The following is a 20,292-nucleotide window of genomic DNA, read 5'->3' as shown; positions in this document are numbered from 1 at the left end:
TAAATGAGCTGTTTAAATCTAGCCAATTACAATACAACAACAAAATGTTGCTGGAGGTTTGTTAATTCCGATTTCAATTTGGTCCAATTAAATGGCACAAAAGCACAAAAGCAGAACACTGACTGGGTTCCACTGTCTCTTACCAGAAACATTTAACGTTTTACTGTCTAGGGAACTTCAACTACAACAGGTTTCTGGAGTACATGAGGGAATTCAGGACTCCTGAGCAGCAGGAAGAGTCCATCAGGTCGGCCTTCAAGATGCTGGACAAAGACGGCAGTGGCTACATCGAGTGGAATGAAATGAAGTACGTTGTTGCTGCAAATCATGGTTAATTGTCAAAGCTTCATCATGTCAGACATACTGGTTACAGTGTATATATTTTTCACAGTATTGATAAAAGCTTGTTGGGTCATCAAGGATAAATATTAACGAAATGAAATACAATTATTTGTTGAAAAAAGGAAGAGAAATGATAAATGTGATGGCGATGATGATATTTAGTAGACAGTGTATGCCTACGTTTAAACAGCACAGATCTATTAACTTTTTCGATTTGCATTTTCAAACTCATACTCAGGTACATTCTGTCGTCCGTGCCCAACACCGTGCCCAACATCGTGCCCCTTGTACCTCTGACAGACGAGGAGGCTGAAGCCTTGATCCACGTTGCCGACACGGATGGTGACGGGCGCATTGATTTCAAAGGTACACTTATGTGTTAACGCCACTAGAGGACGCCACTTAACTGTGCTGCTGCGTTCATCAGCCACAGCCGGGAAAACACAGGATTTTGAATTTCCTAGTATGTTTTGTTTGGCAGAAACCATCCTAAACTATCCCATTGTAGGACTTCAATGTTGGATTTTAGACCCAGGAGTGAAATATTATCTGGGTGGGATTTTACGTCCATAGGGTCGATTGGGTGTGAACACTCTCAGACAAGAGTTGCCTATTCCAATGTAAGTCACCTTGGACAAAAGCACCTGCATCACGCACTGTGCGTAGGTCACCAAGGGGCGTCGGGGGCACCAACATTTAGCCAATAAATATACCGCAGCTTTACTTCAAGCTGCTTTTCATTCTTCCGAACGTTTACAATGTCAAAATACAGCAACAGTATGTTAGAGGGAGAGCAGCTTCACAGAAGAGAACTTCTGATGGCAAATTTGAGGAAAAGTTGGTAAACCACCCTTCTCTCCTAATTTGAGGGTGCTGATTCTGAATATTTTGTTTACCAAGCTCAATTCTGATAATCAACATTTTAACATAAAATAGCAATTTATTTTGCTTATTTTCCCCTAAATTGGGTTTATTTAAAAAATAATCACTAAAATCAAATAAAAGTGTTCTCTAAATACATGTTTGAGCATTAAAGAAGCCATACTATAGTTTATTAATGTATTTAAATGGAAACATGATTACAGTTAACATGTAATAAACTCAGAAATTCTAATCAAAACACAAGCATATTTTTACAGTACAACCTATTGTACATATGATCTTAGATAGCGGGAATAATTCAGAACTGCATCTACCGTCAGCAACAACCGACAAGTAAAAAACATTTTACTTCTAGTAACACTGGATTTGGTACAGTATGTGTGCTTGCCTCCATACTAGAGCTTGATAATGTGCTCTTCTAATATGCCATTGAGCAGCATCACTTGTTGGTGGTAGAGCCTCCAAACCTAGACATCTAGAAAACAGAGTGGCTCTGGCATAGTGTTGTCACCATACCAAAATTATGACTTCGATACAATACCTGCCATAAATATCTTGATACTCAATACTGAAACAATATCCAAATCCTAAAATATCTGGAAAAGAAAGGACGCAGGCCTCCTCCAACTGCATTGAGTCATTTGTGTTTAATTTAGTGTACTTTTGGTCAATTCAAACATTTAAACTTCTAAACTTCCTACATAATTTTATTTTTGTAGAGAGTAAAATAGTAGTTTGTGTGTGATTAAGTCCTTTATTGTTTGTTATAGCTCATTTATATTGTGTGGTGTTTTGGCAATAAATTACCTTTAAAGCAACACCAAAGAGTTTTTTGTACCTTAAAATAATGTTTCCAAAATCGTTTCAGTGGTTCATCAACTCGTAACAGGGTGAACGGCACTTTCTGCATTCGCTTCGCGGCCCTCTATAGGCTATAACCGCACTATGTAAGTTTGCCGGATCGGGTAGCGGATCTGTTGTTCGATGGAATGAGACATGAGAAACTACAAATTTGACTTGCATCTGATGTCGCAATACATCGTACTTTCATAAAATCATGCAACATATTCTACCTTGTCTGTGGACATAGTTATTTGCAAAGCCGGTGCTGGATAAACAAAAAGTGCGTGCGACAGAGGAAAAGTTCTTTGGTGTTGCTCTAAATAGCCAAAGTAGGCTAGATCAAGGTCAGTGTTCAAATTACTGCATGCAAATCACTTAATGCTATGCAGAAGAGCCTAATCTTTAGGCCATCTGATGTAGGCTACCCTAGGCCTTCCCGTGTTTATGGGATTTCTTTGACAGAAAAAAGTGAAGACAGTCTTCTTTGCTCCCAGTGTAATTTAATAAGTACGCTTCAACCACTCAGGTCTTAATCAGATAGGCCTACACCATTATCTGTTGCAATATCTGTGTGCAGTCCTATATTAGGTATAAGTATAAGTATATATACTCTTTTAATCCTGTGAGGGAAATTTGGTCTCTGCATTTATCCCAATCCGTGAATTAGTGAAACACACTCAGCACACACCCAGTGAGGTGAAGCACACACTAATCCCGGCGCAGTGAGCAGCCTGCAACAACAGCGGCGCTTGGGGAGCAGTGAGGGGTTAGGTGCCTTGCTCAAAGGCACTTCAGCCATGCCTACTGGTCTGGCCTCCGGTTACAATTTTGAAGCACTAACTAGTAGGCTACCACTACCACGGCTGCCCCAAAGTTGCTGCCGAGCCAGCCAGGAGTCGAACCTAGAATCTTCTGATCCGTAGTCAGACGCGTTATTCATTGTGCCACTGGCCCTGACAAGGTCTATTTCCTTGATAGTTAACATAATTTGCTACCACATAACAAATACCAAATAACAATTGAAAAAGTTTCTTGCAAACTTTCCTGCATACTTCTTAAATGTGCTGCAGTCAGATGGGTGTCATAACTAGATCTTGAGCATCTATTACCAGTGTTGAATAAGCAATTTCTGCAGTGATCACTACTGGACATTCCACATTGCTAGACAGCACTTGAGTGAGGATGACTTATTTCCACTTCACAAATAACCATCGCTCTCTGCAATAGCTACAGTACAGGGACAATAATCAGTTCATAGCTGAGGATTTGTCCTAGGTCCACTTCCCTTTCTGCCTCATATCCAGTAATGATGCACTGGAGAATATTTCTTTTTGTTGCACTATAAAGGATATCTCAGCACTCCTCAAACATGCACACTCTTCCATTTTTCTGCATGGCTGGAATTTGAATGATAGGAAAGAGCACCAGTGAGATGTTTTAACTAGGCAAGCACAGTTGCCTTTAGAGAAAAAAAAAAAAATACAGTGTAAATCCTCTGTAAAGACTAACAACTGTTCATAATAGTTAGTGACAAAATACTTTCTACAGAAAAATGAGCAGTCACCTACTATTCTATCAATGTATTATCAAGGAATCTATTTTGTTTCTAAACGTCATACTGCATTTTAGCTATTATTGGGGGCCAAGCAGCAAAAGTACCCATTGTGTTTCTACCTTTTCCTATGATTATTATTATTCAACATCTTTCCTCTGCCATTGAAGTCTATGGCAGCCCATAGAACCATCTGGTGAAAAGTTGTGAAATTTGTAATTTTCTGGTGAGTAAGTTTCATACCGGCACCTTGAGCACTCTAGCGCCAGCAATAGGCCAAAGTTGTACGTGTGTTCACGCACGTAACTTTTGACCCGTTGACCCGATTGTCAAAAATGAGGTATCGTTGGATTCCTTGGACCAAGCCGAGTTCAACGCACTCTATGCCGTCATTTTCCGCCCTGATGGATTTTCCATCATTTTGGATTTGCCAAAAAAAAGTTTCACGCCTCACATAAATTGTCCGATTTTCATGAAACTTAGTACATATGATCTTCAGACCAAGCCGCACAAAAGTTATCCCTTTTCGTCTTCGGAACTAAAACCGTTCTCTCGTAACAGCCAATCCAAATTTGTGGTGAAGCCGCCAAACAGGAAGTGAGCTCATATATCTGCAACCATTTCATGTACCATAACCAAACTTAGTACGTGGACTCATGACCATAGACAGTAAAAGAAATGGATGAATAGACTCCATCGTTTTCAATGGGAGGGCACAGAGTCAAATAGAACGATTTTTCAGTTGGTCCCCCCAGTCTTGCGCAGACTCACACTTAACTTTGTGACGTTAGTGTAACGGACCCTGCGTTGTGTTCTATGTGAATCTGCTTTTCAAGTAAAGAATGGCCATGCACTGGTGTTCTGGTTGCTTTATTCCATTGAAGTGGAGCTGTACACATTGACATAAAACAAGAAACTTGTGACATTCAATCTTCATACACACGGGATATCAGTAGCCTGTTAGCAGAGGAAACAGTGTGCTTAATCTAAATGCATCAAATACAAAATCGCACCGTATGTATCTAAGTTTGTTTGTTCACTAACATCACCTACATCCTCATGACTGCATTATAATGCATATATATGGATTTTATAGACTGAAAACAAATGTTCATAATGCGGCTAACAACAAGTATACCTTTCCTCAGATCAGCAACCGCAGACTGAGGAAAAACCGGAGATGCCAACAAAATGAAACTTAGTCTCTTAAAGGGGCAGTACAGGTTAACATGTTCTAAAACTAATACAGGGAAACAAAAATAAATCAGGATTTGGTGAAGGTTCATGAAGCTATTGCAAATAAAATATGAAATAAAGTTTTATTTTTTAACTCCGTTACATTAGCCATCGAACTGAATCTTGTAACTCATATACAGACATCCCAACTTGCAAAAAGTCATTTCAGGGAGGCATCACGAAGCCCCCCAAAAAAAATTTTTTTTAGCCTATACAATAATGTCAGTACAACAAATAAGGAAGGCCTATAGATAGAAATTGTGAAAATAAAATATGTAGATTTTGGTAGTTTGGTCTTTTCATGTAGCCTTGGCAACTAGCCATCTAGTAGGCTATAGGCCTGAATAATATGCACATGAATTGACACTTGTTAAACTCACCTCAACATGTCTTTTGCAATCATTTAACCCGCTATGGGCAATGCTAAAGTCACTGTTTACAAACAGTGCAGCGTGCAAGACTAGGTCCATCATTATGTTTTACTCTTATGAGACAAGGGTAGTCTACACTTTGAAATGGGTCTTACATTTTCCTTTTTTTGAGGCACTGACTCTACCATGACGCTCCTGTTTCTACTGAACTGATTAATTAAGTTCGGGAGAAAAGACATAAAAGCCCGCCTACACTGAAAACTGATTGGTTGATTTAGCGAAACAGGCCAATCAGGATGCTCTCTGTCTTGGATGCGCTCAGACACACACGCACCACCCCTCTCTCTCTCCCCTCGTGTGCGCGCTACACTCAGATGCACACGCGGTCTCGCATGCGCGCTCTTGATCGCTCACTCTAGATTCCGGGAGATTTTATCTAATTTGCGGGCGTCAGGGAGCCGCCATCAATATGCGGGAGACTCCCGGAACTTCCAGGAGACTTGGGATGTCTGCATATAATAGATACACAGAAATTCTTCTTAGACTTCCTTCGCCTTCAAAGTCATCAAAGTTAAACATTTATTTATGTATTATTATTGTAACGATTTGATAGCGACACACACAGTTGTCCAATCAAAAGGTTTATTAGCTGAGAACAAGCGCAGGGACACAGACACAGAACACAATGCACATGGAGCAGGTCAAGTACACACATACACTACACATACAGGGGAGGACGCAGCCCCCCACACAAAAAGGACCACACACGAGGGAGAACTAAAAGGGAAACATGTTACAATAAAGATGCTAACATTACACTCATAACTTAGGAGAAATACAGACATAAACCCTAATTGTTCACCCCCGTATCCCAGCATGCCCTGCGTGGGAGAACGCTACGCAATGTCTTGTGCGCCGACGTTACATTATTAATATCATCCTAACAAGTGATACCAAGTCATTGTGGTGGAAAAACTATCCACTTTCCCGAACCTCCAATCCAACTAGCACTCTGATGTCAAAGACCCGAAGGAGAACACCAAGACGAGAGAAGCTGAAGACTGTTGATCCTTTATTCACCGTATTGCAGTGATAATACAATCCAAACAGCGTCAGGACTGGACCGTCAGGCAATAGAGTGATGAGTGGCAGCTGCTACCCCGATGAGATCCGATCTGAATGTGCCTGAGCTCTCTCTTTTATGCTCTCAGGGGCCTGGGAGGCGTTCCTATCCCCAGGAACGTCACCAGGCCCCTTCTAGCCAATCAGAACGTTTTGGGACCTGAGATATTGGTGGAAACTCCTCCTCATATAAACATTAAAAAATGTGTGTTGCTAGGCAGAATACATGTGTCCAGGTTCTATGTGTAATCTGTTGCCAGGCAGGTTACGTTTGGATTTGGTTCTATGTGTCACTTCAACTTTGGTTTCTCTTCCTCTCTGGAAGGTCCCTGCCTTTCCTCTTTTGCTAGCCCCTTCTATTTCTGCCCTTCTGGTAAGCACCTTTCTCTCCCAGGCCCTGTCTTGTTTACTTCCACTCTTAGCCTTTGACAGTCCAGTCTCATGACTTCCAGTAAATGTTGTCTTCCTCAATAAACCAGTACACACACAAGTATTATTATTATCATGTCCAGACATGTCTAGATGAAATCACCACATCATGTTAATGTTGAAGCTACCACACATGATCATCTTCAAAAACAGTCATGCTAAAACAAAGCAAAAAATATATTGCCTTGAAGCTAATCTTCTTTCCACTTTTCCGACCTACGGTCAATCCATCGAAAACCTCTGAAATGATTATCGCTAGTGCCATTTTTCATTAGGTTTACTTGCCTCTATGCAATGCTTTACTTTAACATACAATGCTAAATAGGCTACATAGCTTTGTTCATGAGTTTCCGTGCTGGCTGGACTGAGCTTCTTATCCAAACAATATGGTTATCCCCCTACGGTGCTTTAGCTTCACTACAACCGGACAAGCTAAACATTCTTCTTACGGGAACCTAATGTTACGTACGAGGTAGTCGAGTCTTGTTTTGCCTTTTATTGTTTATGTAGATTACACAGAAGCTACAATATCGGCACAGGATATATGTTATATGAAGTTATGGTATTTAAAAAAAATCCTAAAATGAATGGGCTTCTATGGGGTTAGCAGAGAAGTGGTCCCTCCCATAGACAGTAAAAGAAATGGATCAACAATCTCCGTCGTTCTCAATAGGAGGGCACTGAGTCATTTTTCAGTTGGTCCCCCTCAGTACTGCGCAGATTCGCACTTAACTTTGTGACGTTAGCCATCGAACTGAATCTTGTAACTCATATGATAGATACACAGAAATTCTTCTCACACTTCCTTCGCCTTCAAAGTCATCAAAGTTAAACATTTATTTATGTATTATTATTAATATCATCCTCACAAGTGATATCAAGTCGTGTTAATGTTGAAACTACCACACATGATCATCTTCAAAAACAGTCATGGTAAAACAAAACAAAAAAGTCATAGCCTTGAAGCTAATCTTCTTTCCACTTTTCTGACCTACGGTCAATCCATCGAAAACCTCTGAAATGATTATCGTTAGACTACCTACCGTTAGACTACGGTAAAACTACTGTTTTTCATTAGGTTTACTTGCCTCTATGCTTTACCTTAACATACAATGCTATTGTAGGCTACATAGCTTTGTTCACGAGTTTCCGTGCTGGATGGACTACGCTTCTTATCCAAACAATACAGTTATCTCCCTTCAGTGCGTTAGCTTCCCTTCAACCAGACATGCTAAACATTCTTCTTACGGGAACCTAACGTTACGTACGAAGTAGTCGAGTCTTGTTTTGCCTTTTATTGTTTATGTAGATAACACAGAAGCTAAAATATCGGCACATGATATATGTTATATGAAGTTATATTATGGGAGTTCAAAAAAATCCTAAATGAATGGGCGTTCTATGGGGTTAGCAGAGAGTTGATAACCACCGCTACATCGATGCTTCTACTGGGAATTCGCCTGCCCCCTTGGTCCCTCCAGCTTACATTGATTCTTCTACTTCCGGGAATCCGCCTGCCCCCTTGCTCATGACCCCATCAGGAGGATGTTCATAAACGTTGGTGACCTTTGACCTCTACGGGCTGCTGCAATTAGGAAAAATGGGTTTTGGCCTGTAGCTGCTGCTGTGTTTGGAATTCAAATGTACTAGTGGGGTCTGTTAATACTGTTGGAGGTCCATAGGCTGACTCAAGCCAAATTGTGATGTCATCGTAATTGATACGGCCACCATATTGGATTTAATCAAAAACACCTAAAAGTTTTCACAGGTCACAAAGTTTGTCAGTTTTGGTGCCGATGATCTTCAGAGCAAGCCTCAAAAAAGTTATCACTTTTTTTCTTCAAATCTAAAACTGTTCGCCCGTAACAGCCAATTAAAATTGTCGGCAAAGCCGCCAAACAGGAAGTGAAGTAATATCTCAGCAAGGTTTTCTCGTATCAAGACTAAACTTACTATATGTGCTCAAGACCCAATTAGGAGGAGGCTCAAGAAATTTGGTACATTTTGACCACTGTGTGGCGCTATAATCACAGGAAGTAGGCTCATATATCATCAATGCTTACACTTATTGAAACCAAACTTGGTACATGGACTTGAGACCCCATCCTGAAGACGCACAATAAATTTAAACTATTTTTCCTTCATCATTAAGTCTGTCATATTTATATTTCATCCATTAGTGGCTGACAAATATGGGTTTTGTGAAAAAGGGATTGAAAGCAACTAATACATTTACATATTTGACCATAAAGCTTTGTCATTCTTCACACACTCATAAACATTAAACATTATTTTTATATTTCAATTATTAAAAATAACAAATGTATACAATATAGCTGCAAGCAGCAATGAGGGGGCCAAGCAGGTAAGCAGTTGAGCAGAAGTTGGGATTGGACTGGACTGGACTTGACTGTGTTGTGTTAGATTGGAATGGATTGGACTTGATTGGATTGGATTGGATTGGACTGGATTCAAAGGTCACCGAATTTATTGTGTGTCCTCAAGATGTACTCCTAAGACCACATACCAAGTTTGATTTAAATCGGTGAAAGTGTTGATAATTATAGCACCCCTAGTGGTCAAAGGTCACCAAAATAATTGTGCAGTCTTAATATGGGGTCATGACACCACATACCAAGTTTAATTTCAATCGGTGAAAGTGTTAATAAATATAGTGCCCCTAGTGGTCAAAGCACACCAAATTAATTGTGCATCCTCAAGATGTAGTCCCAAGTCCACATATCAAGTTTGGTTGCGATAGGTGAAACTGCTAATCATACCACCCCTAGTGGTCAAACGTCACCAAATGTATTGTGGGTCCTTAGGATGTGTTCACGAATCAACGTACCAAGTTTGGGGTCAATACGAGAAAGTCTTCCTAATTATAGCGGCCCTAGTGGTCAAAGTACACCAAATGTATTGTGCGTCCTCAGGATCGGGTCCCGAATCCATATACCAAGCTTGGTTTTGATACGTAAAGGAGTTACTGAGATATGAGCTAATTTCCTGTGATTATAGCGCCCCCTAGTGGTCAAAAGACTCCAAATTTATTGTGCGTCCTCAGGATTGGGTCTCAAGTCCATGTACCAAGTTTGGTTTAGATATGTGTAAGCATTGCTGAGATATGAGCCTACTTCCTGTGATTATAGCGCCACACAGTGGTCAAAATTTACCAAATTTCTTGAGCCTCCTCCTAATTGGGTCCTGAGCCCATGTAACAAGTTTGGTTTTGATATGTGAAAGCATTGCTGAGATATCCCTTCACTTCCTGTTTGGTGGCTTCGCCGCCAATTTTGATTGGCTGTTACGGGCGAACGGTTTTAGGTTTGAAGACAAAAGGGATAACTTTTTTGAGGCTTGGACTGAAAATTATGTGTGTCAAGTTTGGTGTCAATCGGACAAACTTTGTGACCTGTGAAAACTTTTAAGTGTTTTTGATTAAATCCAATATGGCGGAAAATCCATCATGGCGGAAAATGATGTCATAGGGTGCGTTGAACTCGGCTTGGTCCAAGGATTCCAACGATACCTCATATTTGACAATCGAGCCAACGGGTCAAAAGTTACTTGTATGAACGCACGTCCAACTTTGGCCTGTTGGTGGCGCTAGAGCGCTCGAGGTGCCAACTTGAAACTTGGTGAAATTAATCATGGGACTGTGCCTAATTTGTGTGGCAAATTTTACAACTTTTTAACAGATGGTTCTATGGGCTGCCATAGACTTCCATGACGGAATAATAATAGGGCAGTTCCAGCGTTATGGATGTGACAATTGGACTCATATTGGTAAACAAAATGCCTTGGAGTGGGGGCAAAATTAGTATCAGTGAATTAATTTGCATAACTTTTAAAGTAACCTCTGTCCTCTGAATACTGAGAAATCCTCAAATTTCATATAATCAATTTCATCCTAAGAATACAAGGCATTTTATCAGCGTTATGGATGTGACATGAAATGGACACACTTTTGTGAGAGATTACAGGTTTTCAACAAACTCTATTAGCTACAGAGGACCTGACATTTCAAATGCTGGCATATCGCATCACATTTAAAATTAAACTGTGTTAAACAGATGTGAACGGCAGGCTGAACAGATCTGCAACAGAAGGAGGTTGCTATGTTAACTCCAGCTGCAAAGTCAGCCATCTTCACCAGCTAACACGATAATCCAGTTACTGTACAACAACAGTATGACAGTTACTGTACAGGAAGATAATCGCTCAGATTTTCATTATTAGGCCACTTGAAAATAGGCTATGGCTAGGCTAATCACTGGAGGTATTTTAATATTATGTTTGTTTTGCTAATAGTTAGGCAAGGCCTCCCTGTGGTTTTGATCAACCTAATAATATTTGAAATGTCAATTGTAAACACTAAGGTGAAATGCGTTAAAACTGACATGCCACCAGAACAGACGTTTTATCGGCTTTGAGGTATAATAAAGTCTCCAGTCTTGTAAATTCACATTATGTAACATCCATAACGTCACATCCATAACGCACCATTAAAGGTTTTAAAAGTGAGAAAGGGGCACAATTTGGTCATAACACTTTACATTGATATAAATCAGCTTTGCACAGACACATTGGACATTGTCGCATCAACACTGTATGTGTAGCATAAACTTTTCCTATAAAATGTTATGGATGTGACATGGCCATGGAACTTGCTGACTTTTGAAAACAAAAGCCTTACAAATGTAAGGAGTTGTGCTCTTAAAGGCAAGCTGAGCATAGACATTGCTCTACCATTCCCTTGTCAATCTGGAATTTGTCAAATGACACAATTTGTTTGAACCTTAGGTCCATTTATCCACTTTTTAAATATGTATAATATTTCCATGTGAAAAATGTTGTTTCTGTAAGGTTGCACACCATATTTATGATGTAAAAAGAGTGTAATTCTCCATCAAATTCAATCAGATCAATTACAAACAAGAAATTATAGACCTAAATGAAGATTTTAACAACAGTTCTATTTGCGTATGCACAACTTTTTTTTTCCATGGTAAGGATGACCTTTGCATGGAATTGCCCTAGGACTGCTTGAAGCTATTTGGATAATTCAGTAGGCTACAGAGCCAAGACCATCATAAGTCAAAAACAAAAGACCTATTGCTTAGCTATTGCTAAGCCCTATGCATCAAACGCAGATTAGCCATAACAGCCGCAGGCAGACATCTTCAGCCTTTTTATTTGCCTCATTCACACAGCGGCCATGTATATCACAAAAGGAGGCTAGAGACTCGAGAACTTGAGTGAAATGTCCCAACCAAGCACCAGCGAGGAGGTTGTATCCAGGAACAGGGGCATGCAGAGACCTTTGAAGGGGCAGGGGCTCAAATTTAAAAAAAGGGCACATGGAACAAAATGTTCAGAAAATGTGTTATCTTTATTTAAAACTTAATTTTGATTACAATCCAATAGAGAATACAGTCTCCTTTGTTCTGAAAATTCAATAGGAGGCATGTACTGTAGGCCTACTGTAGCCAGGGCACAGACAGATAGACAAGTGCTATTTCAAGAAAAAGTCCTTGTATATGGCTCTAGAGGCATTTCTTAGTAAAAGTTTGGAACAGGACTTTTTATCATAATTAACATGTGCTGAATCCAAATACCCCTGTTCCCAAGCAGAATTTTGAGTTTTTGACCATCTAATTAGCATAAACAAAATTTTGGCGATTTTGGGCACTTTCTTCGGACGGGCATCATTATACCATGTAAATAAATTAATGTTGTTCACATCTGTGCATCTCAGAAATCTCCCGTGGGCTATAAATAAAAAGGAAAGGCTATGAAAAATATAAAAAGGCAAAAAAAAGAAACTGTTATTATGCTAATGAGCCTTGTTATCACCTTGTGAACCATACTCTTGACTATGTTTACGGTCCTCTTTGGCAAAGAGTCTGGCATGGCTTCATTGGTAAACATCTTCGTGGTGGGTGGACACATGTTTGGAGTTTAAAATCATTGGAGTTCCTTTGAACTAATCATGAACAACCGTTAACTAACAAGCTAGCATCATATCCTTGATTCCAAATGGGAAAGATGGCCAGCAGTCACATTTGATATTTGTTTCATTTGATTAGATTATATTAGATTAGATTCAAGTGTGCACTATGTACAGTATAAAGTTCAGTAGAATATCGCTATATTTAAGTGTAATTACGGTATGTACATTTATAAATATAAATAGAATACTATGGGTGGGATAGGGGCAAAATGTTTGCCTCCTTGTTGTCCCTGTGAAGGTTGCCATCGACATGGACACCTCAACAGGCACAGGCAAGGAGGCACCGAGGGGGGAAAGCCGTGCTTTCCGGTCGGAGGCTGATCAGTTGCCATACCATACTGTGACACAGTTGGTGAGGATGCTCTCAATGGTGCAGCGGTAGAGGTTTAGAAGTTCACCAGGATCTGAGGAGAGGTTGTGTTCTTTAGTCTCCTCAGGAAGAAGAGATGCTGGTAAGCCTTCTTGATCAAGGTAGAGGTGTTGAGGGTCCAAGAGAGGTCCACAGAGATGTGGACACCCAGAAACATGAACTGGTGACATGCTCCACCTCAGTCCTGTTGATGAGAATGGGGCTTTGTGTGCTAGCTTTTGACTTACTGAAGTCCACAATGAGGTCGTTGGTCCTCTTGGTGTTGAGAGCCAGGTTGTTGTCAGTGCTCCGCGATGTTAGGTGCTGGACCTCCTCCCTGCAGGCTGTCTCATCATTGTTGCTGATAAGAGAAATTACCGTAGTGTTGTCTGCAAACTTGACAATGGTGTTAGAGCCATGTACAGGTATGCAGTTGTAGGTGAAGAGGGAGTAAAGGAGGGCTCAGCACACGCCGGTGTTCAGGGTGAGGGTTGAGTGGGTGAGGTTATCTAATCTAACAGACTGCGATCTGTTGGTTAGGAAGTCCAGACTCTAGTTTCAGAGGGAGGTATTAATGCACAGTTCACTGAGTTTGGTGATCAGTTTGGAGGGGATAATGGTGTTGAATGGTGAACTGAAGTCAATAAACAGCATTCTCACTTAGGTGTTGCTATTGTCAAGGAGGGACAGGGCGGAGTGAATTGCTGTAAAGATGGCATCCTATGTGCTCTTGTTCTGGCAAATTCTCTTGAAGCACTCTATACTGCAAACAAAATCGACCTCTGGGTACAAATAAAGTAACTTGAACTTGAACTTGCATTATTTCACAGGACATTCAATCATTTTACTAACACAAAGGTTATGAAGAAATATATATATATAACACTTTATAATAAAGGTACATGAATTGTGTAAATGTAGCACAAACAATGCTAGAGTTTGTTTATCAGCCATAGTCTATGTGGGATACATTTTATATGTCTCTCATTGAATGTTAAGTATACCTTACATACATGTAGTGAAATCTAATTGTCATCTCCTTACTCTGACCCTTGTGTTTTCGGAAACTCCTATGTTAGAATGTTTAGTTAAATTAACCCTTGTGTCAGCGAATTGTGGGTAACCCTCAGGATGGGGGGTCGTAAAACATTTTTTATCTCTGTTAAAATACCAGATGGGTAAGTGATTAATGGAGGGTGACAACTTGTGATTTTCCATGGGTGTGGGGTAAGGTATAAGAGTTGGCTTCACCCACAGATGTGTGGGCTTGTTACTTTGACATTTCATGTGGGTAACATGCTCCCGGCGTCGTGAATAAAGCTGCAGTCTCACACCAGTTGTCTTGGATTAATTAATTAGTGTTTTTCAACCTTGTGAACAGATGATGCCCTGTTTGCCCATGTTAACAAACAATTTCAAAAAACTTATAATACATTTTTTGATTGTCTTGATGTAAGTAATCAACTCAGTAATTTTCATGATGATATGTGAAGGTTAATTTTTTTCCCCTATTTGCGTGAGAAAAATAGTGTATAGGCGCATGAATAGGGTATATTTAGGTCTTTTTCTAAACGTTCCCCTATTGGGATTCTTTGGGGCTTTTTTTTCCCTTACTCAGGACATATTGAGGATACAAAATCAGTTAAGTTTGCTTGTGTTGCAATTTGTTCAACCCTTTCTCCTAAAATGACTGGACTATAGTGTGCCCCGGCACAGTGGTTGAAAAACACTGATGTAGACTCAATGCCCTTAAAGTGACAATGTACCATTTATACTAGTACTTCAAACTAGTAATATTTGAATAGTCTATTATTATTATTATTATTTAATAATTTAAATAGTATTTTTCTTAAAAAAATCATATTTTAAACAAAATTACTTTTTTTGAAGGGGGGGGGCATCACAAAGCAGTTCTGCTTAGGGCACCCAAATGGCCAGCAGCGGCACTGCACAGGGGTGCTCAAGGATGCTCAAAAGAATTCACAAAAATAATGAGAGGGTGTTACATCTCTACCTCAATATAATCTCTAACCATAGATGTAAAGATGACCAAAAACATTTTCATATAGTGAGTGCAGAGACTTAGCCTATATATATTGGGCATGGAGTGACATACTAAACCCATAACATGCACATAGGCAGGCTGAACTACCGAGATAGCATGATTGGCTGAGAGATACAACCATTGAGATGTTATGATCGATAGATTTTGAGACGACACATACAGTAATTGTAACATGAGAAACACTCAGCCATGTATTTCCTGCTCACTATCTCTCTTAGCCACTCCAATTTTACGACGGAGTATTAGGGTCACACATGAAGAAAAAAATATTTTTGCCATGGCGAGATTAAACTCGACATGTTGACTTTAAAGTCGCCATGTCGACATTAAACTCGACATTTCGAGAATAAAGTTGAAACATATCTACTTTAATCTCGACGTGTTGACTTTAAAGTCGACATGCTGACATTAAACTCGCAATACAGTTTAAACATAGCATACACAGTTTAAGCTAGCCTACACTAACACACAATATGTTACATGAATAATGGGCTTCAAATCAAATAGGTGTTATTTCAGATAGATTGCAGATATTCAGATAGATTGCGTCTTGTCTGTTAACTACTCATTGCCGTCATCGTGAAGTGCTGTATCTCGCGGTTGGAAATACCATGCCGTTTAGGCTATATAGCTAGAATAATACATGTATCCAATGATATAATGTTTCTATACAAAATGCTATTTCACTCTGTTTTATGTGGGTAAGGCCACCGCACATTCAAATAACTGCCCTTCATGGACCACAGGCCGTCACTCTCCCTAGGTTAACTAATTTCTCTAAAACTGCTTTTCCATGTCTCACCTGAAATAAACATATGAGGCTATAAACACAGGTATACCCTAAGCATATATACTATTTTGATCCCGTGAGGGAATATGTGTGCATGTATACTTTATTTATGCACTGTGTGCATATGTGCGCATGTAGGCTACTAGTACATGGGGTGGTCGGGAGGAGGACAGCTTCATTCGTCCCTAGACATTCAGCAATAGGCTGTTTTGCATCCATTACAAACAAGCAATGTGAAATTCTAGGATTGGGGAGAGCGCCTAGTATGCCTAGTCTAGTGCATAAGCATGAAGTTGAACCTTTAGATGAAAAACACTCTTTAATAATAGGCCTACAATAAATAAATAAACCGCTAATGACGTTTAGGCTACTGTTGACCATCGCATTTATCGCCTGTAACTCTGTGATAAGGACCTACAGGAAAGTATTTGGCTGAGCAACGGAGGTTAGTAAAAGTCAAAGTCAAAGTCTGCTTTATTGTCAATTTCTTCACATGTCAAGACATACAAAGAGATCGAAATTGCGTTTCCTACTATCCCACGGTGGAGACAAGACATATTTTACCAATTAGGTCCACAGACAAACATAACATTCAAGTAAACATTATAAAAAGTCAAAATAAGAAGGCACATACAATGAAGAAATAAGAGCAGCAAAATTTGGTAGAAATTGTGCAATTGTGCATACAGTAGACAGTCAATATAATAGTGCAAAAGTCAGGCCAATAAATGGCTGAGGTAGTTTTGTTTGACCTAAGTATGCAAGTGGCATAGTGGTGCAAGTTATGTAAGAGCAGCAGAAGTGTGTTCAGAAGTGTTCAGGACAACAGGACAACAACAACAAGTTGCAAGTGTGCAAGTGTACAAGTGGAGTAGTGCAAGTGGAGTAGTGCAAGGCAGCCATTGTGGATCTAAAAATCCAGGATGTTATGTAGCTGAGGGGTGGGGGGGAGAGGGGAGAGAGTTCAGGATCCTAACAGCCTGGTGTATGAAGCTGTTGGTGAGTCTGGTGGTGCGGGGCGCAGGCTTCTGTACCTCTTCCCAGAGGGCAGTAGATCAAACAAATTGTGGCCGGGGTGACTTGCATCACTCACTGGTGTGGTGCTTTGCGGGTGGTAGGAGGTGTAAATGTCCTTCAGGGGGGGTGAAGCACCAATAATCCTTCCAGCTGTGTTCACTATGCTGCAGGGCTTTCCTGTTGTATTCAGTGCAGCTTCCGCCCCACAGCGATACAGCTGGAGAGGATGCTCTCAATGGTGCCTCGGTAGAATGTGGTCATGATGGCTGGTGGAGCACTTGCTGCGCCTGAGTTTCCTTAGGAAGTACAGGGCTGAGCTTTCTTAGCCAGTGTTGGTGGTCCAGGAGAGGTCTTCACTGATGTGCACCCCAGGAATTTGGTGCTGCTCACTCTCTCCACCACAGCACCGTCGATGGTCAGTGGCAGGTGTTGGGTGTGACCTCACGGAAGTCAACAACAATCTCCTTGGTCTTGCTGGCGTTCAGCAGGAGGTTGTTGTCCCTGCACCACGTGGTCAGAAGGTCGATCTCCAACCAGTATTGAGTCTAAATTAAGCCCTTGGTGATGAGACCCACCAGAGTTGTGTCGTCAGCAAATTTCACTATGTGGTTGTTGCTGTAGGTTGCAGTGCAGTCATCGTCAGCAGGGTGAAGAGCAGCGGACTGAGCCTTGGGGGCCCCGTGCTCAGTGTGATGCTGCTTGAGATATTGTTGCCAAACACGTACTACTTGAGGCCTCTGACAGAGGAAGTCCAGTAGCCAGTTGCAGAGGTAGGTACTGAGTCCCAGTTTGTCAAGTTTGCAGATGAGTTGTTGTGGTATTATGGTGTTGAATGCAGAACTGAAGTCTATAAACAGCAATCTCACATATGAGTCTCTTTTTTCCAGGTGGGTGAGGGCTGGGTGGAGGGCAGAGCAGATTGCATCCTCTGTGGACCGTTTGGCTCGGTATGCAAACTGGAAGGGGTCCAGGTTAATGTTTTATGTTTTGTTCACATGATATAGGCCTATGTCTAATCATTGTTGCAGTCGAAGAAAACGGGAATGTTTAACTAACTTTATTCTCAAAATGTTGAGTTTAATGTCGACATGTCGAGATTAATGTCGACATGGCGACTTTAAAGTCGATACATTGTGATTAAAGTCGACATTACATTTCAACTTTATTCTCGAAATGTCGAGTTTAATGTCGACATGGCAAGTTTAATCTCGTCATGGCAAAAATATTTTTTTCCTTCATATGTGGCCCTAATACTCCGTCGTACAATTTGCATAGTCAAATTACGTGATGCAAAGCAAGACAAACCAAGTGCATCTGGATTTAAAACAGAGGGGGGGAAAAGAGGAAAAAGACAGAAAAAGACAGAAAGAAGGAAGTAAAGATAGAAAGAGTGAGACTTATTTTGTGACAGCCTACTCTAAAAAAAGAGAAAAATTAACAGCTTCCCCATCACTGAAATATAAAATTACTGTACAGTATGTGTATTTCTGCATTTCTCTCTATTCCTTCTTCTGATTCAGTCTTCGCATATTCAGTTCCTTTCTGTGTCTAATATGGCTGTTATCGGCTGGTGTGGCGTGAGACCAGAACGACCAGTGTGCTAGCATGTGCACAGTTGAGATAAGCCGCCATGGCAACCATCAAGGTTCCCTGTGCGCTCAGACAGTTACGTGTGTGTTCCATTATAGAGTTCTCCGACATGGTCAAAATGGAGAAGAAACCCCGGAAGTAGAGTCTTGGACACAACTGGACGGGACTGGACATGGGAAGAGCAGAAGTGGAAGATGGTGGAAATATTTTTTTTTTCCATACAGCTGTGTGTGTGTGTGTTTTTTGTTTGTTTAATGTGGGGTCCAGTTATGTCAAATGGCCTTGTGGGAACATTGACTCCATGTTGATAATGACACAGGTTTCTTCCGTAGTTACTATTGCAGCATACATATTTGTTTTTAGTAACTGAATATGTGTATGTGTGTGTGTGTGTGTGTGTGTGTGTGTGTGCATGCTCAAGTGTATTATTTGTGTGTGTAGCCGATACAGAATTATTTGACTGGTCACACCCAGCCATGAGGCTATTTCTGCTGCTCCTCACACCCTTCCACATGGAACATATGGAGTATATATTTCACCAGTACTCACCAGAATAGCATTAGCAGCTGACTCCAGATCAGCCTATATAGTAGTATAAGTATATATATACTCTTTTGATCCCGTGAATTTGGTCTCTGCATTTATTCCAATCCGTGAATTAGTGAAATCACTAAAGCACACAGTAAACACACAGTGAGGTGAAGCACACACTAATCCCGACGCAGTGAGCTGCCTGCTACAGTGGCGCTCGGGGTGCAGTGAGGGGTTAGGTGCCTTGCTCAAGCCACTTCAGCCGTTCATACTGGTCGGGGTTTGAACAAGCAACCGTCCGGTTACAAGTCCGAAGCGCTAACCAGTAGGCCACGGCTGCCCAGGATTGACCCCATCAGGGTCGGACTGGGAACAAAATTCGGCCCTGGCAATTTTCTCCTGGACCGACCCACTACTGGACCGACGACCCCCCCCCACACACACACACAAGCCCACTGATACCAAAATCCCCCCCTGATTCCCCCCCATAAATAACAAACACACAGTATCATGCTGTAGCAACACTTCATAAACTGAACCCAAACATTTGGATTTGGACCTATAGGTTATTATATAATCAGTATCGTAATTTCTGTCAACTATGACGATCTCCATGCATGTTCAGTAACCTATATTTTTATTTATTATTTTTATTTAGTCAAGCAGTGACGTGGTTTAATCAGTGTTGGGCAAGTTACTTCAAAATCGTAATATATTATGTATTACTTATTACTGTCATTTCAAAGTAATTCATTACATTATAATATTACTGTCTCTGAATTGTAAGGCATTACACTACTATTGTTACTTTTACTTTTAAGTTACTTTTACCAAAATATCTGGAAATATGGATTTGGAATTCTAAATGCAGTTTATTATGCTCAATGCAGCTCATTGCACTTCTAATGGAGGGTGATGTGGTACAACATAATGACTGAGCTAGGCTTAAGGCTAACAACAGTAGAATGCAATAGGAGCAGTGATGGCTCATGATGCAATACAAGGAACAATCATAGCTAGAATTTTGTTTAAAGAAGACAAAAGGTCAAAGTCTGGTCAATTGTGATAGAAATGCTGTAACTTTAGGCTTAGGCCTACTCATTAAAATCAACAGAGAGCCCACTACCTGTTTATTGTAACCCAAAACTTAAAGACATGTC

At 40.6% G+C, this 20,292-nt stretch overlaps 1 protein-coding gene across 1 annotated transcript in view; it reads left to right on the top strand.

Annotated features, from left to right (window-relative positions):
* The window catches only part of LOC125287950 (parvalbumin-like EF-hand-containing protein), a 22,760-nt gene extending 3,505 nt beyond the window's left edge, over positions 1 to 19,255 (top strand). Inside the window, exons 2-4 of the mRNA XM_048234037.1 lie at positions 172 to 307; positions 581 to 708; positions 18,700 to 19,255. Of these exons, the coding sequence (XP_048089994.1) occupies positions 172 to 307; positions 581 to 708; positions 18,700 to 18,743 (308 nt within the window). The 3' untranslated portion in view covers positions 18,744 to 19,255. The remainder of the gene's footprint in view (positions 1 to 171; positions 308 to 580; positions 709 to 18,699) is intronic.
* The last annotated feature ends 1,037 nt before the right edge of the window (positions 19,256 to 20,292 follow it).

The sequence above is a fragment of the Alosa alosa genome, chromosome 22 (genome assembly GCF_017589495.1).
Source record: "Alosa alosa isolate M-15738 ecotype Scorff River chromosome 22, AALO_Geno_1.1, whole genome shotgun sequence".
In the NCBI taxonomy this organism is placed as follows: Eukaryota; Metazoa; Chordata; class Actinopteri; order Clupeiformes; family Clupeidae; genus Alosa; species Alosa alosa.
The sequence above is the reverse complement of the archived record's forward strand: the minus strand, read 5'-3'. Positions and strand labels throughout refer to the sequence as shown.